At 34.3% G+C, this 21,207-nt stretch overlaps 1 protein-coding gene across 1 annotated transcript; it reads left to right on the top strand.

Annotated features, from left to right (window-relative positions):
- The first annotated feature begins 3,817 nt into the window (after nt 1-3,817).
- Nucleotides 3,818-7,307, top strand: LOC128559870 (uncharacterized). Its single transcript, XM_053552687.1, has one exon. It carries the CDS (start codon nt 4,208-4,210, stop codon nt 5,525-5,527), a length of 1,320 nt encoding a protein of 439 aa, XP_053408662.1. The 5' UTR covers nt 3,818-4,207; the 3' UTR covers nt 5,528-7,307.
- Nucleotides 7,308-21,207: the final 13,900 nt, after the last annotated feature.

Genomic DNA, 21,207 nt, shown 5'->3' with positions numbered 1-21,207 from the left:
TGCAGGCAGATCTTGGTCTGCACTGTTCGCAAAGGCAGAATCACTTGCCACCAGCAGGCTAAAGGTTAAAACTTTAGAAATTTTGTTTAAATGGTGTGACTATGATAACTTAAAAATCTGGATGTAAATGCACCATGAATACACATACAAAATTTAACACATATGAGAAATTAACACATATGCAAAATTGACATTTAGTAGTATACAGTAGATCTTTTTAATAGAATTGAGTATTTCTGAAGACATTTTAACATTGGATATTTGTCAAATTTGAAGTAACTTAAATGAAATCATATTTATGAAGTTATTGTTCGAAAAATAACATAAGCATAATATTGATACAAATTCTGATGTATTGATTGAAATTACCATTTATCTGTTTATCATATTACATTCTATAAAATCGATTATTTGCCAAAATATCTCACCACAAGTGATGAATTTAGAACCTAAATAAATTCAAATACATTTTATAATTTTTTATAAACATGATAATTACTGAAAGTTTTTTTGTTATTTCATACTTATTTACTTTCATGCCCAAAAAATAAAATGATTTCATTTTATCCTCTTCATAAATTGTACTTTTAACATGTTTATTTATGCACTTTTTCCTGTAGTAATTTTATACTACTATTTAAAGTAACAGATTATTTTGAATCACTGTAAAAAGCCCATTCATATCTACATCAAAGGTATGATATTCAATTCAGAAAGGGAGAACATTTAAAATTTGTTTTTAAATGGTATTGATCTCTTTCAATCTTCGCATGTAATGTGAGGATATTACCCCGACTGCGCTTCCATTTAACAGTCATCTGCCATAACAAGTTTTCAGAGGACCATTTGCTACACTTTTATCTGATGAGACCTATTGCAGATTCAGCTTGAAATCCTGCTCCTTGAAACTGCATCTTTCATAGGGTTTTTGCTGAAAATAGAATTCATCATGCCATTCATGTGTAGGAACATTGCTCTTTTTCATACAGAAAACTTACAGTACAGTAAATCACAGGTTTGGCTGTAACTTCAAAAATTTAATTTTTTCCTTCTTTCAAAATTGAGTTGTTATATAATTACATTTGCAGACAGGTTGCTGTGTATGAAAACAGGTGCATCGGTCTTGCAGGATATTGTGCCTGTTAACTGATAGCATTTTTAGAATGTGTATATTATCTTAACTGCAGTTTTATCAGATTTTTTTACAATTTTATGTCTGTATCATTTTTGATAAAACATCTTATGTGATCAGTATGGAAAAATGATGCAAGAAAGATAATGAGAATTCTTGAATATATCAGAATACCATAGTTGTTTCTTTTTTTTTTCCAAAAGTCATGTTAGAAATGTAAAAGTTGCTTCCCCTTTTCTCTCTTTTTGTCTTTGATATATCTGCGGGGTATAGCAGGTACATAGTAAAAATGTGTTGATGCCTGATCTGTAGTTCAACACTAACTTTTTCTGTGCTAAGGTCAGAAATTAAAAAAATATATGAAATTTATTTCTGATTTGGGTTGACTAACAAGCCATGCAGAAAGTGTATAATAGTTACATGTGAGCTTTTACTAAAGTTACTATGTTATTTCGCAACACTAGTAAAAACATAGAACATGGAATTAGAATTCTTTCATATGAGAAAGCACTTCCACACTGGTGACTGAAATAATATCTGCAGGAGGCATTGGAGATCTTCCTCTGCTGTTATAGCTACTTGCACCCCAAGAGAAGTAGATATTACTCCATATAGGAAGGAGAGTATTAGTGCTTGTTGTTAGACCCCAGAATATATGTGCTAGTTTTTAGAAGAAGAGATAACTACATATGGAAGGAGAGTTGTTAGACCCCACATGAAGAAGAGATAACTAAAGTATTTGTGCTGGTTGTTTGACCCCATGTGAAGTAGAGATTATTGTATATGGAAGGGAGAGTATTAGTGCCGCTTGTTAGACCCCCAAGCGAAGAAGAGATAACTATATATGGAAGGGAGAGTATTAGTGCTGGTTGTTAGACCCCCAAGTAAAGAAGAGATAACTATGCATGGAAGGGAGGGTAGTAGTGCTGGTTGTTAGACCCCCAAGTGAAGAAGAGATAACTATATATGGAAGGGAGAGTATTAGTGCTGGTTGTTAGACCCCCAAGTGAAGAAGAGATAACTATATATGGAAGGGAGAGTATTAGTGCTTGTTGTTAGACCCCCAAGTGAAGAAGAGATAACTATGCATGGAAGGGAGGGTAGTAGTGCTGGTTGTTAGACCCCCAAGTGAAGAAGAGATAACTATATATGGAAGGGAGAGTATTAGTGCTTGTTGTTAGGCCCGAAGTGAAGAAGAGATAACTATATATGGAAGGGAGAGTATTAGTGCTGGTTGTTAGACCCCCAAATGAAGAAGAGATAACTATGCATGGAAGAGAGAGTATAAGTGCTGGTTGTTAGACCCCCAAGTGAAAAAGAGATAACTATATATTGAAGGGAGAGTATTAGTGCTGGTTGTTAGGCCCCAAGTGAAGAAGAGATAACTATATATGGAAGGGAGAGTATTAGTGCTGGTTGTTAGGCCCCAAGTGAAGAAGAGATAACTATATATGGAAGGGAGGGTAGTAGTGCTGGTTGTTAGACCCCCAAGTGAAGAAGAGATAACTATGCATGGAAGGGAGGGTAGTAGTGCTGGTTGTTAGACCCCCAAGTGAAGAAGAGATAACTATATATGGAAGGAAGAGTATTAGTGCTGGTTGTTAGGCCCCAAGTGAAGAAGAGATAACTATATATGGAAGGGAGAGTATAAGTGATGGTTGTTAGACCCCCAAATGAAGAAGAGATAACTATGCATGGAAGAGAGAGTATTAGTGCTGGTTGTTAGACCCCCAAGTGAAGAAGAGATAACTATATATGGAAGGGAGAGTATTAGTGCTGGTTGTTAGGCCCCGAATGAAGAAGAGATAACTATATATGGAAGAGAGAGTATTAGTGCTGGTTGTTAGGCCCCGAATGAAGAAGAGATAACTCTATATGGAAGGGAGAGTATTAGTGCTGGTTGTTAGACCCCAAGTGAAGAAGAGATAACTCTATATGGAAGGGAGAGTATTAGTGCTGGTTGTTAGACCCCCAAGCGAAGAAGAGATAACTATATGTGGAAGGGAGAGTATTAGTGCTGGTTGTTACGCCCCAAATGAAGAAGAGATAACTGTATATGGAAGGGAGAGTATTAGTGCTGGTTGTTAGACCCCAAGTGAACAAGAGATAACTATATATAGAAGGGAGAGTATTAGTGCTGGTTGTTAGACCCCAAGTGAACAAGAGATAACTATATATAGAAGGGAGAGTATTAGTGCTGGTTGTTAGACCCCAAGTGAAGAAGAGATAACTATATATGGAAGGGACAGTATTAGTGCTGGTTGTTTGACCCAAAGAGAAATAGATAAGGGAGATAAGGGAGAGCATTAGTGCTGGTCGATAGACTCCAATTGAAGAAAACATTGGAGAGAATCAATGAAACTGTTAAACATATTATATCATTGTCTAATGACACATGGATATAAAAAAACTATTTTTGGGAGCAGTAGGTTCAGAAATACTGAATTTGGCTTTTAAGGTTTATATTAATTATATGCAACAAAAGACCTTTTGTTTTGAATCACTGATTCTTAATTGCATAAGAAAGGAAAAAAATCTGTGGGTGATTTTCAATAAAAGAGAACAATAGATTTCGTATATCATATATCTTTTTTGCTAAATGTTTTACTATTTAAATGTTAATCCCATATATTAGGTAAAATTGATAAGATTTCTATTACAAGGTTTGCTTTCATTTAAATGACATTCTTGTAGCGGTTTTTAATTTTTAACAAAATGTAGAATATCAATTCGCTCCACTAGTTTTCTTTAGGACACTTAGTTACCAGTGTTTAATGGTTTATACTGTGAAGAGTTCAGTTATATTTGGTTATCTTTTTGAATGCTCTATGGATGCATGTAAAACTTTTGTTCTTCCCGTGTGTTGGTGTGACTTACTGGTTATTAGTATTAACTTCTATTGTTTCTTGCCATAGAAAAGGAATTGTGTTATTTTGAGTATGGTTGTTGACTTCTTTAAAAAGTATACAGTATAATTCAAGATTTTCACCCGACATCTATTTGAAAAAGTAACCAAGAAAATTTTTTGGGAAAGATAATTACATCTCAGCTCAAGGGAGGTAATTAGTAACAAAAATGGCGGATTGGTTGTACATGCCGCAGATCGATATGGGCTGGGAGTCGGAGGCGAAAGTTCAGTCTCTCGATAATGTTAACTACATGCCTGGTGGAGGACAAGTAGTTATCGAAACTCAGCCGGTTCGATGGAAAGGTGAACCAAAGGTAAACTCTATAGATCCTGAGCACATGAGGAAAGTACCGAGATATACACCGGCACTTACAGATATGACCAAAAAGATTAAACTACCTCCTACAGTTCCAACTGATAAGTTAAAAAATGTAGAATTTACTGAAAAAGGGGCATACATGGTGGTTAATCCAGAAAAAATCCGAGCCGAGGCAAAAGTAAAATCTTTGGAAAACAGGGACTATCAGCCACAAGAACCAAAAGTGAAGATAGTGAATCAAAAAACAGAGTGGGAGAAAAAATCAAAAGTTGACACTCTGGACAACATTAACTACACGCCGAGACAACGTGACATCAGGATTCACTCGGAGAAACTGAAATGGAAAGCGCAGCCTGCTGTGAATTCATTGGAGAACGTTAAATTCAAACCACAGGGAGGAGGGGTTCATGTGTTTACCCAGAAACTCAAATGGCATGATAAGCCAAAAATTAATACACGAGAAAATATACATTATTCTCCACCGTCTAGCACACGCAAGATAATTAATAGTCCACTGAAAATAAAAGCTCAACCCAGAGTTGATGATGATAATCACGAGTACGAACCTAAAGGTGGACACGTTGAAATTATAAATGAGCCAGTACACTGGAGAGCTAATCCTAGAGTAGATGCTGATAACTTGAGGTACCAGCCGGGTGGTGGGCAAGTTCATATACCAAAGCATAATGTTAAATGGGACGCTAAATCTAGGGTAAATAGTTTAGAAAACAAAATGTATACACCATCAGGAGGGGATGTGCATATCGTGAACGAAATTCCGCAGTGGCGTGCATTACCCAAAGTACAGTCATTAACAAATGTGGATTACAGACCACAAGGGGGAGATGTTCGAATTCAAAGCAACCACCTCCACTGGCCAAAGATTCCAAAAGTGAATTCGCTGCAAAATGTTGGCTGGCGTCCACCACCAAGCCATGTGACTATTGCTAAGAACAATGTAAATTTTAAAGACGGAGTGTTACCAAAAATAGATTCTTTAACAAATGCGCACCACAAACCTGCAAATATTGGAAAGAAGCGGAAGATTCAATTTGGAAAATATGACACCAGATATCCCGAACAGAAAGGATATCTAAGTATGGCGGATGAATTGCGATACAGTGCTAGCTCAACAAGCTCTTTTAGATCACCGCAGTCTGTGCCATGAGAGATGTAAGTCAGCCCATTCTTCTTACAACAACAACAACAACAGCAAATTTTGCAACTAAGAATTGACAAAACTTTTGAAATTGAAAGAATTGAAGTTCTCAGTCTTTCCTCACAATGCTTCGGCGTTTTGTAACTTCTGGTCTGTGTTTCCTGTAACTGTCTTGTTTTTTTTTTCCTGATTGTTGTTCACAAGATCTTTGTTCTTGGGTTTGCAAATACTTTTGTTTGGAAATGTGAAGCATTTTTTTCAGATTTTGCAAACACTTCAGCATAATTTTATTCTTTATCTGCTGTGACAGGTGTTTTTTGTGAATTTGTTTGTTCTTTCTGCTTTGTTTGATTGCTATTTTACTGGTAAAGTGAATTATTAGTTTTATTTTAGTCTAACACTGCTGTGTTTTAAGGAATTTGTGTGTTCCTTCTCTCTTACTTGATTGTTATTTTACAGTTAAAGTTACTTATTTTTGGCTTTTTACCTTGTTACATTTGACAAATGACTTGAGTATCTTTAAGTCATTTATTACCATCTCTGGTTCAACAGGAAAGGGATTGGACAAAATATTCTTGCACAAGGCCTTTTTTAGGCTTGAATGGTTAATATACCTGTAGAATACTGTGAAATCATTAATATTCATGGAGGACTAATTTTCGTGGATTTCGTGGTTGAATCAATCCACGAAATTTAATCCCAACGAACAAGTAAAATTCCCATTCATTTTATGTTCAAAAGTTGAAATCCACGAATTCATATCCCCACGAAATTGACATCTTGACCAAAACCACGAAATCTCATGCCCACGAAATTAAATGATTTTACAGTATAGATTTTAGTGTTGTAAGAATGATACAAAAGGGTTTACTTGCATCTCAATATATGCTTTGGTTTGTGTTTCACTTGTTTCTTTGTCAGCTTTTTGTGTGCATTCATCTACAGCTTATGAAGATAAAAATGAGAGCATGTGTGTTTGTGACAATTTCTGCTTTTGGTTCACACTCGGCATGATTGCTGTTTAAGAAATTATTGAACCAGATTCTTAAGTGCTTTGTTATATTGTCCAGCTATTATATTTTATGTTCTAGATTTTTAGAGGTCTTTTGTTGTATTTTTAGAGAATGTTTTTTTTTTATATATATATATATTAAAGGTTTTTGCATATATTTTGATATATATTAAAGGTTTTCTATATATTTTAGAATTTTTCAATATATTTTAAAGGTTTTTCTATATATTCTAGAGGTCTTCTGTGTATTTTAGAGGTCTTCTATATATTTAGTGGTTTTCTGTATAGTTTAACATTTTGACAAAAATATGGTAATACATCTTAAAGACCTGCTCCAGTCCTTCCTTTTAACCTTAAATTATAACTGAAAAAGCATGAAAATCCTGACTATGAACAGTGATGCCTGTCAAAATTGATTCTTTTCCATATAAAATTCTATATAAGATACCCGTGGTTTTGCATGCTAAAGTGTGGCGCGTTGCCATTAACTGTTACCTATTCTAATCATGGGTTGCATACACACAATAGAATTTGAATAGCCATGGAGCAGGGCTTTAAGTTTCTGAAAAAGTGCCCTATGAGTGTGAAGCTCTATAGTTTTTACCCAACACATTATTCTACATTCCTATTTATATGAGCCGTGCCATGAGAAAACCAACATAGTGGCTTTGCGACCACCATGGATCCAGACCAGCCTGCGCATCCGCGCAGTCTGGTCAGGCTCCATGCTGTTCGCTTTTAAAGCCTATTGGAATTGGAGAAACTGTTAGCGAACAGCATGGATCCTGACCAGACTGCGCGGATGCACAGGCTGGTCTGGATCCATGCTGGTCGCAAAGCCACTATGTTGGTTTTCTCATGGCACGGCTCATATTTTTTCTTTGCTGAGTATCTCATTACATTTAAATAATGAATACTCTCCAGTAAATAGTTCAGAACAAAGCTGGTGTCATATTGGCCAGTGTCACTTTCACCATGTCAGTTTTTTTTTTTTATTTCTTCTTTTTTCTGGAGAGTTCTTAAGTAATATAATAGACTATAATGTACAATAAGTCAAGTAAACACATACAAGGTATTTCGTTAAATGGTATTTAAATTTTAAATTGGCTCATTGTTCCGATCAAGTGCAGTTATCTACGATTGACGAAATGAATGATTAAGCATATTGTCCATATTTGTTCGTGATCTTGTTCATAACCGTCTGCTTTTTCGTTACCGTGAGATTATATTTGTTAATAGCTCGCTTGTCACTCGTGAATCTTCGATGGAGAGAAAGATAAATGTTCTGCCTTGTATAGGTGCAGATATCCGATGTTTATTAAAGTATTGTGTCATTTTAAATTGACAGCTGATTTATGTGATCAAACGACATACTTGAGTAACGTATTATCTCATCAGATACATTGCGTTTTGTCTTATTTTGATAGTAAAATATTTAAAAACCCGTAATCTATCTGTCTGATAGTACTTGTCAGTTTGCTTCAGTATTTTAAAGAATAGACGCTAACACTGAAAATGGTGTAATCGTTGAATAAGGAAGTCATTTTATTTTTCCACATGCAGAACTTTGTTTGACATAGGAGGTACTATGAAATCATTAATATTGGTGGGGGACTAATTTTCATGGTTGAGTCAATCCACGAAATTTAATCCCAACGAACAAGTAAAATTCCCATTCATTTTATGTTCAAAAATTGATCATGAATTCATATACCCACGAAATTACCGTTTTGACCAAAACCACGAAATTTCATGCCCACGAAATTAAATGATTTTACAGTATATTGAATTATAAATATATTGAAATGGGCAAGGTTTGAGTGTATAATGATCATTGAATTGATTCAATAAAAAAGAAAAGACAGGTTTTTCATATGCTGTTTCCAAAGGTTTTGAAATCTTAAATATTGTTTTTATGCATAATTAAGGACAAAAATTGCTTGAGCTAGTTACTGATTTAAAACATTTGGCCTTTCCTGCAGTTCAACTGAAACTTTACCAGAACTTGACTGGATACCATAATGTGACCTGATAATATACCAGTACTTTAAGGGTTGTTTCTAGGTAGCGTAAGACATCAAAACAGAGGGCTTCATGTGCAGTAATAGATATTTAATTAATCTCCATCATTAGATTTACATGTATATTCAAATTTTTCCTTCAGTACATCTAAAAACAGCCTTGTAATATGCTAGTAAATGAATCTCCTGGTTCATACGTAATGATTTACAGGGGTTTCTCTGTATTTTCTTTTTGTGTTGCAATTGATTTTGATATAGTTCACTTTAGATTAAAGACCTAAAAGTTATAGAGAAATGAAATGGTTAAGTATGAGGTTGTTTTGCCACAGGCTTATCTGAAATGTTTTTACACTATTTCTAGAACACCTGTTTTAAAAATAAGAAGATGTACTCTTTTACCACTTTAACTACACTAATCAGGGACTGCTACTGTATTTTCATTGTCTAGATTGAATTAATGTACTTTTTAAATGCTGATGCTGATAGACATGTATAAAATCCAAAAAAAAGATTGATTAATTCATGTTAGATGAGTATGCCTCAAAAATAAATTACAATGCCAATAAGGTAAAGTTATGAATCTGTATATCCCCCTGCCTGAGTACTTCAGCTGGTAGACTTTCTATGTCTTTTATGACCTACTTGAAAAAAAAGACAGTAAACATCGATATTGCTCCAGGTTGAAAGGGGATGAGCCAAATTATCATGTAAGCCAGGGTTCCGAAAAGCCCAAACATAGAAAACATAATGAATCTGACTGGGTTGGGGAATGGGGGGGGGGGGGGGGGGGGGACCACCACATGAATTGCTCAAGTGAGCCCAGGTGGTCAAGCCATTGAATGTGCCTGAGTGCTTAAGCCATTAATTCTGGAGTGAGTCCAGATACCGAAGCCATTGATTCTCAAGTGAGTCCGAGTGCTCAAGCTATTGATTCTCGAGTGAGCCAGGGTGCTTAAGCCATTAATTCTTGAGAGAGCAGCAGTGCTTGAGCTATTGATTTTCCAGTGATCCAGGGTGCTTGAGCTATTGATTCTCGAGTGAGCCAGGGTGCTTGAGCTATTGATTCTCGAGTGAGCCATGGTGCTTGAGCTATTGATTTTCCAGTGGGCCAGGGTGCTTGAGCTATTGATTTTCCAGTGAGTCAGGGTGCTTGAGCTATTGATTTTCCATTGAGCCAGGGTGCTTGAGCTATTGATTTTCCAGTGAGCCAGGGTGCTTGAGCTATTGATTCTCCAGTGAGCCATGGTGCTTGAGCCATTAATTCTCGAGTGAGCCCTGGTGCTTGAGCTGTTTATTCTCCAGTGAGCCAGGGTGCTTGAGCCATTTATTCTCGAATGAACCCGGGTGCTTGAGTTTTTAATTCTCGAGCGAACCCAAGTGCTGGAGCCATGGATTCTCAAGTGAGCCTGGGTGCTTGAGCCATTGATTCTAAAGTAAGCATGCAGCTTGAGCCATTGATTCTCAGTTAGCCTAGGTGCTTGATTTAAAGAAGGACTTATTCACTTTTTGCACTAAGGTGAGGCATTGATTCTTGAGTGAGCCAGGGTGGTGTTCGAGTCATTGATATTCAAGTGTGGAAGCCATCACTGTACTGTATAAAGCTCACTGAATTTCATCATTTTCACCTTTTGTTTAGAATCACTAACAAATGAAACTACTTTCTATAAAGTTTCATGAAAAAAATACATAAATCTGTTTTAAAGCTTCCTGCAGTTTAACTCCATCTTGACAACTGTGTAAACAAATTTCAATGAGATGATCCAATTAACTCACATATAATGTAATTTCGGAAATAAATTACATGAGTCAGCACATTTTCTGAAAGATAAAATGGCTGCTTTTTGTGCTTCTGCTTTTTTGATAATTTCAGAATTACAAGAATTTAGGCCAGTGTGTTTTACTTGTGTGTTTTCATTAGGAATTGAAATATTACTCAAAAGAACTTCCATGCTCGTTATTGAAACTATTCAGCATTCCGCAAAAGAAGTAGAGATTGTAAAAAGAATTTTGGTGAATATTATGAAAATAGAGTTAGATCGTGTAGACTTTTCTCTTTGACAACAAGATAGGAGATAAGACTTTGACCCTCCACATCTGATTCATGTGAAACAGTTGTTATTTACTCACACAGAACAGGTTAGTACCGGTACAGAATCCAGGAACACTGGTTAGATCAATGTACTGCTGTTAAACCATAATATTGAAAGGGCAAGGAATGCCTTTAAATAATAAGTTAATTTTATATGAAAGCCATCCTTGACCCTTTCATAACGCTGGAAGAATTATAAAAATCAGACCGCCATTGAATAAAATATGGCAGTTTGAAGTTTAAAATGGAGGCAGTCATTTTACACATACTGCTGAATTCTTTATGTAGCAAATAACCTTTTAAATAGATTAATTTCATATGTTTCTTGATTGCAAGATGTAAAACATGGTAATTTCTTTCATTGTAGCAGAAAAAAGTAGCAGAATTTATTTACAGAAATAAGTAAATACACTTTAAATTTAATAAATCCGCCATTTTGTTTCTTGTTGCCATGGAAACAAAATGGCCCCCATTTTGATCAAATATTTAAATGCTCATAACTTCCTCATTTTTAAGCTGATTTTGAAAATTCTTTCACTTACTTAAATGATTTAAAATGATCTAAAAATTCCTAGCTGACAAAATTAACATAAGAACAACATTGCCTTTCCCTTAGAGTAATAAGCAAACCAAAATAAAGCAGAGATTGGAATTATCTGAATTATGGTTTTAGGTTAAATATAGAAATTGTGATTAATGTTGATATAAATATCCAAAAATGATGTCCATTGCTCTCATATTTGGTTATATATTCTTGGAGTGCATAAATTTTGTTCTGTAGAAGGATTGAACACAAAGCCTGCTGTGTGTATTATGAACTTGTTGTCTGAATGCAGTCTGACTACGAAACTTAATATTATCTGACTTACAATTTTTTTAAAAGTGTTTTTCTCTTTTATTATCTCAGCAAATTCTCTAGTTTTAAAAGAAAAAGGGGCATAATTATGCCAAACTTGAATGATCTCAGGAGTTATCTCCTCTCTGAATTCAGGCTAGTCTGAATGGAACTACACATAACATTTTATGTTATGTCTATTAAAAGAGATCTATGAGCTTCTTTATTAATAAGCACTAAGACTTCTATTGCTTCAGTTTAGAAAGGTGTGTGATGGTAGGGTATATATTGTTGTGTCTGTACCGGTACTATTAAAGAATAAGATGTAAACCCATTTAGAATCTGGCCTAAAATCAATTAGAGTTCTTACTGCCGATAAGCCCAAGCTGTTTGTTGAAGATTTCTTGTGAAGTTAGATAAGACCTACTCACAATGAATGTGCAGCCTGGTGAAAGGAAAGCACTGTACTCTATCTCAGTTATGTGAGGGGAATGAAAGTATAAATCATATGAAATGGATATGACTTCCTGTTATTTTTGCATGTCTCTATTTCATACACAGAAGAAAGTAAATTAACTTCTGTTTTGATATGTCAGATGAGATACCATGATTTTTTGTCCTGGTAGAAAAAGTCTGAAAGAGTTTGCAATATATACATTCCATTGAAAATTGTATGAAAAGCAAAAGGAAAGGCGCTAACATGACGTCAGTGCTATTTAGTTATAACGGGCCGCTGTTTTGATGATATCCGCGTATAGTCCAGGAGAACGTCCCTTAGATGACGTAACAGTTGTTCCGTATGGTGAACAGAATGGCCGGGAAGCTGACTTCAATGTTAAATAAAACAAAATGTGTGCAATTTATAATATAATCTTGTTTACAAATGGAAAGGAAATATAATGTAAATATCATAAATGAATTAATTTTTTTTTTGGAGTTCATGCGAAATGAACGCTAGAATAGGATCGGCAAATTATACATGAATCGCCAGCACGATTCATGGATTTGCTGATCCTATTCTGTTGTACATTTCGCATGAACACCCAAAAAAAATATTTCATTTCTTAAATAACATTTTACTGTACAAAATACTTAGTCATACTGTCTGTCAGTGTTAAAAATTTGTATGTTTGTAGTCAGTTATTTTATTTCTTTGTAATGCACAAATTCTCGTGAAGCAGATTAGATACCAGACATTGTTGCAAGATACTGGGGTAATGTCAATTGTCATTGACAATAATTCTGTAATTTGACATACAATTAAGTAATCTGTTTTCACAATAGGGTGTATTTTTTGTTTGGAGAAAAATTCATACATATGCTTGTAAAAAGCCATATTCTAGTTGTATTTACTTTACAAGACCATAAAACATGTTAATTTTTAGCCGTTATGCAAAAATTGTAATAAAGTAGGCTGTATTTTCTTTGTCAATTTTCTGTAGAAACAAGAAAATTAAAATCTTCAAAATTTATAAGAGCTAAAACAGTTTGAATGAGGCCTTTAATATCTCAATTAGAAACATATTAAAGTTCTGAGTTGTTACTAGCCAGAACTACTTAGTTAAGAATCAGTTAGGGAAATATTTTTTTACAAAATGCCCATTTTCACTTGAAATTGAGAAACGTAATCTGGTGGTAAAGGTATCGGCATCAACCAAGTATGGTCGAGCCACTCGGTCCAACCATTTACATGACACAGTACTAGTTTTTAGCTACCTGTCCAAAGTGACAAGTGAGTCTTTTTGATAGCCGTTGTCCTGTACTATGCTGCGTCGTGTGTCCTTAAATTTCCATGTGAATCTTAGAAGTCCATTTCCATGGGATTTATGAAAATGAGTCAGAATGTTCATCTTGGTAAATTCTAGTCAAGTTCGAACACTGGGTCACGTGCCTCAAAAACTAGTCAGTAGGTCTAAAAATAGAAAAACCTTGTACTTCTAAGCCATAAATATTCAATGGAAATATCGTGAAAATTGGTCAAAGTTCACCTTAGTCAAATCTAGGTCAAGTTTCGAACTGGTAGTGGTTTCAAAATACATCAGGTCCATTATAGATCTAAAAATAATGAAAAAACCTTGTGACACCTTACAGAGGCCATATTTTCTGTTTCATGTAAAATTGGTCAGAATGTTCACCTTGATGATATCTAGGTCAAGTTCGAAACTGGGTCACGTGGGATCAAAACTAGGTCATTAGGTCTAAAAATAGAAAAACCTTGTGACCTCTCTAGAGGCCATATTTCTCAATGGATCTTCATGAAAATTGGTCAGAATGTTCACCTTGATGATATCTAGGTCAGGTTCGTAACTGGGTCACGTGCGGTCAAAAAATAGGTCAGTAGGTCGAAAAATAGAAAACCTTGTGACCTCTCTAGAGGCCATATTTTTCACGAGATCTTCATGAAAATTGGTGAGAATGTTAACCTTGATGATATCTAGGTCAAGTTTAAAAGTGGGTCACGTGCCTTCAAAAACTAGGTCATTAGGTCAAATAATAGAAAAACCTTGTGACCTCTCTAAAGGCCATATTTTTCAATGGATCTTCATAAATATTGGTCAGAATTTTTTATCTTGATGATATCTAGGTCACATGTGCTCAAAAACTAGGTCACTATGTCAAATAATAGAAATAACGACGTCATACTCAGTTCAACACTGGGTCATGTGGGGATAGGTGAGCGATTCAGGACCATCATGGTCCTCTTGTTTAGCAAGCAGGCTTGAAAGTGGTTCAAATATGCTTCAAGTTTTCATCACATTCAAGCTAAAATTAATTAGTATAAACTAAATATTTTGTTAAATTGTAATAAAATTCATATACAGTCAAACCTTTGATTAAGACCACCTGTAAACAGAGGCCATTTTCTGTACAGTTAAAACATTTGCAATCTATTTTAGCTATTGTATAAAGAAAGACCACTTTTTGACTTTATTTAATATTCAATGCAAAATCTGTAAAAGCAGTGACGTAATTGCTTTTAAAATATTACTCTTCTGACAAATTTTGAGTAAATATTTCTCTGACAGAACAAAAGGGGATATATTTTGTTGTTGTATTGAAGTGTTCAGAATAAGTTGATATTGTAATATTTTACGTCATATTTTAAGTTTTACATAATTCCATACTCATTTTTAATGTGCTGCTTTAAAGGATTGTAAGACTTCTATGCTTACTAAAAACTGTATTTTGATGTAAATTAAGCTTTTAAATGAAAACCATATATGCCATATTTCTTGCAATAAATGATTGATACTTTATAATCGGCAAGTTGAGGTTAAGTTTGTCTGTATATTTTTGAATGCTTTGTATAAATATGGGTCAATTACTATGCTTTTGTAAATATTTGATTACCAAAATATAGACCAAAAGGAAGAATTACATTTATTGTATTGACGTGAATTAACTATTTGTCATTAATTTGCACTTCAGTATTTATAAAGGTATACACATCTGTTAATCCTTAAATATCAAGAAGCAATGTCAATGGTACATTTCACCATGTTGAACAGGTAACACCAGTTGATGGTAGTGCTGATTGTGGCTAAATTCCCATTAAATATTAAATATGACTTATTACACTAGTGTATGACAAACAGAACACACAGGGTTGATGGGTGAGTGGGTTGTGATGGGACTAATACCTTTAAAACAATTAAAATTGGTAATGTTACCATATTGAACAGTGTTGCACAACAGATTCTAGAGTATTCCTGTTGATTTTGATGTAAGAAACCTGGTTATTTCTCAGTGAATAATTACAAACTACAAGAAAAGTCTAAAAGAATCACAGGGTAGAATACATTGATAAAATTATTCAGTGAAGGCGAGAAAACATCCTCAGCCCAGTGGTCTATAATCCTCGTTACCGCTCAAGGTTAAACCTTTTCAGATTAGGTAACCATTACTTATATCTTTCAAAAAATAATAAACACGGAGAATTATTATACATTGCAACTTGGCCACAGTACCTTAAAAATACATATACCACACAACTAGTGTTACTAGTGAGACAGGGTTTATTTGAATAAAATGGAAGTTGTTTCAACAGAATAATGTTCAGCTGTACATGTTTGACTTTTTTGCGGAAAAATATTGTTTCAAATCAACATAACAAGGAAGTAAACACAGCTTATTTCATTGTATACAGAAAATTACAAAAGCTGAATCTCACAAGACGTTTTTTGTTAGTTTTGTCTAAATTTGCACATTTCTGTACCTGAAATCAAGCTGTTGTATGCTGGTAAGAAACAGTATTTCTTTGCCAGATCTCTCATAGATCAGCCACTTAACATGTAGGTAACAAAAAGGTCCACTTTCAGGGTAAACGATTATGATTTAAAGCAGTTTTGTCATAGAATATGTAAACAAAAAATGTCTTCACATATTTCAATAGCCATAAGCGGAACTCAGCATTTTCATATTTTTTATGGAACCATGTTTTATTCCTAAATTAGAATCACTTTGTCTCATAGAACTCATTTCATTACCAACATTAACCGCTATTTGCTGTCACATTTTCCTCCATTCCTGAACATTTAAATGATAGTAGTAGCGAATAGCTTTGTATGTTTGAAAACAGTAAGTAGTGAATAGTGTGCTTTGAAACATGTTTGTCATGTTAACATAATCTGAATTATGCATATGCTTTCATAATAACTTATTTTAAAACCGCTTATATTCAGATTGTAGCTTATTTGGATACTGCATAGAGATTATACATGTGTGATGTAATTGTGTCAATAATTTGACTAAAAAAATAGATACAAATCATGTATGGAAGTGATTGACAGGAAGAAAATGACTTTTTTTTTCATTGGAAAAACTTAACATTTTTTCAGAAGTACAATTTGATATTCAGAGGTGAATGGGTATAACATCGCATTGTATCATATTTGCATCCTTTCTTGTTTTAAAACCTCATTTTTTGTATTAATATGATATTTTTTTTGTGTTTTACAACAGAATTTTAACCAGAGCTTTTATACATATTTGCTATTTATTGCTATTTACAAATTTACAGTTTTTACACATTTTTAATACAAATGGTTGTCATGTATGAATGAAAAAATGAGGACGTGATTGGGATTTTTTTCCACTACAGTTTGCCAGTGTAATGCACAGTATATATTTAACAACCCCCAGTTTTGGATAAGCATATGTTGCATATATTTTGTGATATAGACAATGTCTATGGTTTCGGCCAAAATGACACAAGTTTTTCAATGATTGTTAACACCCCCAGACACTCATATACTTTTGGATAAATTTTGTATACAATTTTTTACTGCATTAGTGATGAATGATCAGTTGTTAAGAATTGTTTAACTCAAATTTTTCTTTTAAGGTAGAGGATCCATAGGATTTTTCTGTTAAGGGAGTTGACGCATAATGAAATTCGACAATTTATGTGAAATTATGTATTCTCATAGATATATGTTGTTTTGACATTCTTTTGCTAACCCATAGATAACTGTAATTGCATACTTGGAATACATAATGGAACAAAAATTTCTCAATTTTCATTATGGGGCCACTATATTAAAAGTGTTCCATCAAATTTGATTTTGTGTTTGTTTGTGCAGAAATATGACTAATGCATGTCTAACATGAATGTTCCAGGTAAATATGTTTATCTTTTTATTGTCACAATTTATAAGTTAATTTTTGTTAGGTTGGAAGCTGCTGTGTCATCATTTTGCAATGGTTTCATATATTGTATATAAATAGAACAGTAATAGTTTTAAAGCTTGCCATTGGATTTATATGTATTTATTGTATACAAGAATCGTTGAATCATGCACTGTGCATGTATGTCTAAAACTCACCAAACATGGCTACTGATGTCCTTAAATGTGACGGGAAAAATCCATGCACTCTTTTAAGTTTATTACAATCAAATATCTTGTTTTTATGGCATTTGTCGAGTATGACATGAATGGAAACACAGTGCATTGGTTAAAAAAAGAGCCTATCACACTTCTGTAGAATAGAACAGTTACATTGAAAGCGTAGATTAAGGTAGACGGCCCCCCGGATATAGAATAAGAAAATTTTAACATTTTTTCCTTAGTTGGTTTTTGTCTCATCTTTTTTTTTTTTCAGTTGTAAAACTAAATGTATCAATATATTCTGCTTTTTTCTACTATTTTTGTTTGTATAATGTTAAGAATGTGACAGATTTTGCGGAAATTGCTTTTAAATGCATTGTGTATAATGATGTTTGCCAAAGTTCAGCAGAAGCACTTCATTGGTCTCTTAGCACAACCAATCAGATCCATTTATTTTAAACATTTACTGGTACATCATGTGCATATTTTTTATCAGTGTACATTTTGAATATTCAATTATTCTGTACTGTATTACATTAAAGAATATGACTGTTTTGTATGTAATTTACTGAGAAATGAATTTATTTTGTGCATATGCACTCTCTTCATCTGTATTTCTGAAATGGTATAGCTTTACATTTTGGATATTCTGTGGTTTAAGGTTATAGAAAATAAGTTTGGAAACCAGTCTGACAACTCCAGCATCTGATTGGTCGATTCACAGCACAGTTTAAATTGACCAATGGCAAGCTTGTATTTCCAGACTGGTCTGCAAAATGAAGTTTTATAACCTTTGACCTTAGGTTAGTGTGCAGAGCTGTTGGGGTTATGATATTTATGTTATTATTTTTTTGCAGGATAGGCGATGGTGTTGTGAACAGTATGTTTTTTATGCCTTTTTGTTTGTGGCAGAATCAAAAAAAAAGATACAGAACAATTTATTTTTAACATATTGATATATCGTTAAACAGAATTTTTGTTAGTTGAACTGATTAGGAAAGAGTTATTTTTACAAGATGAAAACTTGATTCTTGTAGCTCTGTAATGTTAATGTCTACATGTAGTAGAATTGAAGTGTCTGATACCAGTCCAAGTATCAGATGTCTTCTGCTGGATTTCTATGTTTTAAACAGGAAGTTGTTGCAGTACCATACTTAACTGATTTGCACAAGGTGAAAAGTTTTTTATGTAAAAATACACTCTTTTCATGTTAAGTGTTTATTTATTTATACTTTTAAAGGAAATCATTACAACTACGTAGCTTTTAGAGCTTAAATAGAAATAAGGACACGTTTAGCTTATATCTCTTGTGGCATAACTTTATGGAAGCATTAAAGACCTATCATTACAAGTGTGTTTTTTGTTTAGACTTTAATGCTCCATGTACTTGACTTTGCGTGAGTATGGCTGTGTTCAGCTTTATATATACTCCATAAGCTTTTGAGCCTGTATTCATCAACATTTAAAGCCCGAAACTAAGACTTAAGAATTGCAGTATTTTTAAAATATCACCATCTTTTAGTGTATTTAAAGTAATAAATATTTTTAGGGATGAGCTGCGCATTCATTTGAAGGTTCTCTACTTACTGTGCTAATTTAAACAAGAGCACTGGGAGCAATATATGCCCGAGGGTATCACCTTTGACCCCTAAGTGTGACCTTGACCTTAAAGCAAGCCATCCAAAACCTGTGCTCTTCACGTCGTCTCGATGTGGTGAACATTTGTGCCAAGTTTCTTTAAAATCCTTCAAGCAGTTCAAGAGTTTCAAAGTGGACACAAAACAAACTCATATGACCTTTCACCCGAGTGTGACCTTGACCTTGAAGCGAGCCATCCAAAATATGCGCTTGATGTGGCGAACATTTGTGCCAAGTTTCTTTAAAATCCTTCAAGCAGTTCAACAGTTGCAGGGCGGACAAGAAACAAATTCATTTGACTTTTAACCCCTAAGTGTGACCTTGACCTTGACCTTGAAGCAAGCCATCTAAAACATGCGCTCTGCATGTTGTCTCGATGTTGTGAATATTTTGTTCAGGTTTTTTCTAAATTCTTCAAAGGGTTCAAGAATTACAGAGCGGACACGAAATTGCTAATAGACAGACAACGGCGTCATAACATAATACGTCCCTGTGGGCTTTTAAAACTGACGGAGCTTATTTCAAAGGGATGGAAATTACATTTGGAAGTATGCAGATATTATGTACAAACTTTATACTTTTGGTTAGTGCCAAAGTGTCAAAATTCAGAGCATTCTGATTTTAATAAAATTTAAACCTACATGTAAACAACTTAGCCGTTTAAACACAATGTATGTTTATTGGTAGCAAGCAATTAAGAATTTCAGTGTTATCGGACAATATTTTGCAGACATTTATGCCCCTCACCTCCCATCCCCTAATTTCGTAACTGGTCTGTAAGATTGTCATTCATGGATTGATTTCAAGAACACTTTGCACCAATGATCGGCATGACCTGACGATGTGTGGTGTGCAAGAACCTTAAATCAATCTCTCTTACTTTTTAGCTCACCTGAACTTTGTTCAGGGTAAGCTGTAAGTATAGGTGGATAGTCCATCGTCCATCATCCTGCATCAACATTTTTACTTAACATTAGAATTTCTCCTCTGAAACTACTGGTCAAAATTACACCAGACTTGGTCAGTAGCATCCTGGCATGGACCTCTATCAAGTCTGTTCAAATGGTTCACCTTAGCCCCTTTTAGGGGATGCCTGAGCTAAAAATAGAAAAACCTCTCCTGAACCGATTGATGGATCTTCATCAAACTTAGTCTGTAGCATCATTATAAGGTCTTATGCCAAATTTGTTAAAATGGGGGCACCTATTAGGAGCCACTAGAGTTAAAATAGAAATACCTTTGAATGTTTGGATCTGGGTCAGGTGGGGTCAAAAACTAGGCCACTAGGTCAAAGCAAAGGAAAAGCTTGTTAACATTTTAGAGGCCACATTTATGACTGTATCTTCATGAAACTTGGTCAGAATGTTAATCTTGATGATTTTTTAGGTCAAGTTCAAATCTAGGTCAAGTGGAGTCAGAAACTAGGTCGCCAGGTTAAATCAAAGGTAAAGCTTGTTAACACTATAGAGGCCACATTTATGAACTTTTCTTAATGAAACTTGGTCAGAATGTTAACCTTGATGATCTTTAGGTCAAATATAAATCTGGGTCAGGTGGGGTCAGAAACTAGGTCACCAGGTGAAATCAAAGGAAAGATAGTTAAAACTCTAGAAGCCACATTTATGACTGTATTTGTTGGAATATTAATCCTGATGATCTTTATGTCAAGTTCAAATCTGGGTCAGGTGGGGTCAAAAACTTAGTTCACCAGGTCAAATCATAGGAAAAGCTTGTTAACACTTTAGAGGTCACATTCATGACCATATCTTAATGAAACTTGGTTAGAATGTTAATCTTGATGATCTTTAGATAAAATTTAAATCTGAGTCAGGTGGGGTAAAAAACTAGGTCACCAGGTCAAATCAGATGTAAAGCTTCTTAACAGTCTAGAGGCTACATTTATGAAATATTTCTATGAAACTTAATCAGAATGTTAATCTTGATCATCTTTAGGTCAAGTTCAAATCTAGGTCAGGTGGAGTCAGAAACTAGGTCACAAGGTTAAATCAAAGGAAAATATTGTTAGCACTCTATAGACCACATTTATGACTATATCTTAAGGAAACTTGGTCAGAATGTTAACCTTCATGATATTTGGGTCAGGTTCAAATCTGGGTCAGGTGGGGTCAAAAAGTAGGTCACCAGGTCAAATCAAAGGAAAAGCTAGTTAACATTCTAGAGCCCACATTTATGACCATACCTTAATGAAACTTAGTCAGAATGTTAATCTTGATGAAATTTTGGTCAACTTCAAATCTGGGTCAGG

The sequence above is a fragment of the Mercenaria mercenaria genome, chromosome 10 (genome assembly GCF_021730395.1).
Source record: "Mercenaria mercenaria strain notata chromosome 10, MADL_Memer_1, whole genome shotgun sequence".
Lineage (NCBI taxonomy): Eukaryota > Metazoa > Mollusca > Bivalvia > Venerida > Veneridae > Mercenaria > Mercenaria mercenaria.
The sequence above is the reverse complement of the archived record's forward strand: the minus strand, read 5'-3'. Positions and strand labels throughout refer to the sequence as shown.

What these genes read in the sequence shown, in the direction of transcription:
- LOC128559870 (XM_053552687.1), top strand. Translation starts at nt 4,208, where the DNA reads ATGGCGGATTGGTTGTACATGCCGCAGATCGATATGGGCTGGGAGTCG.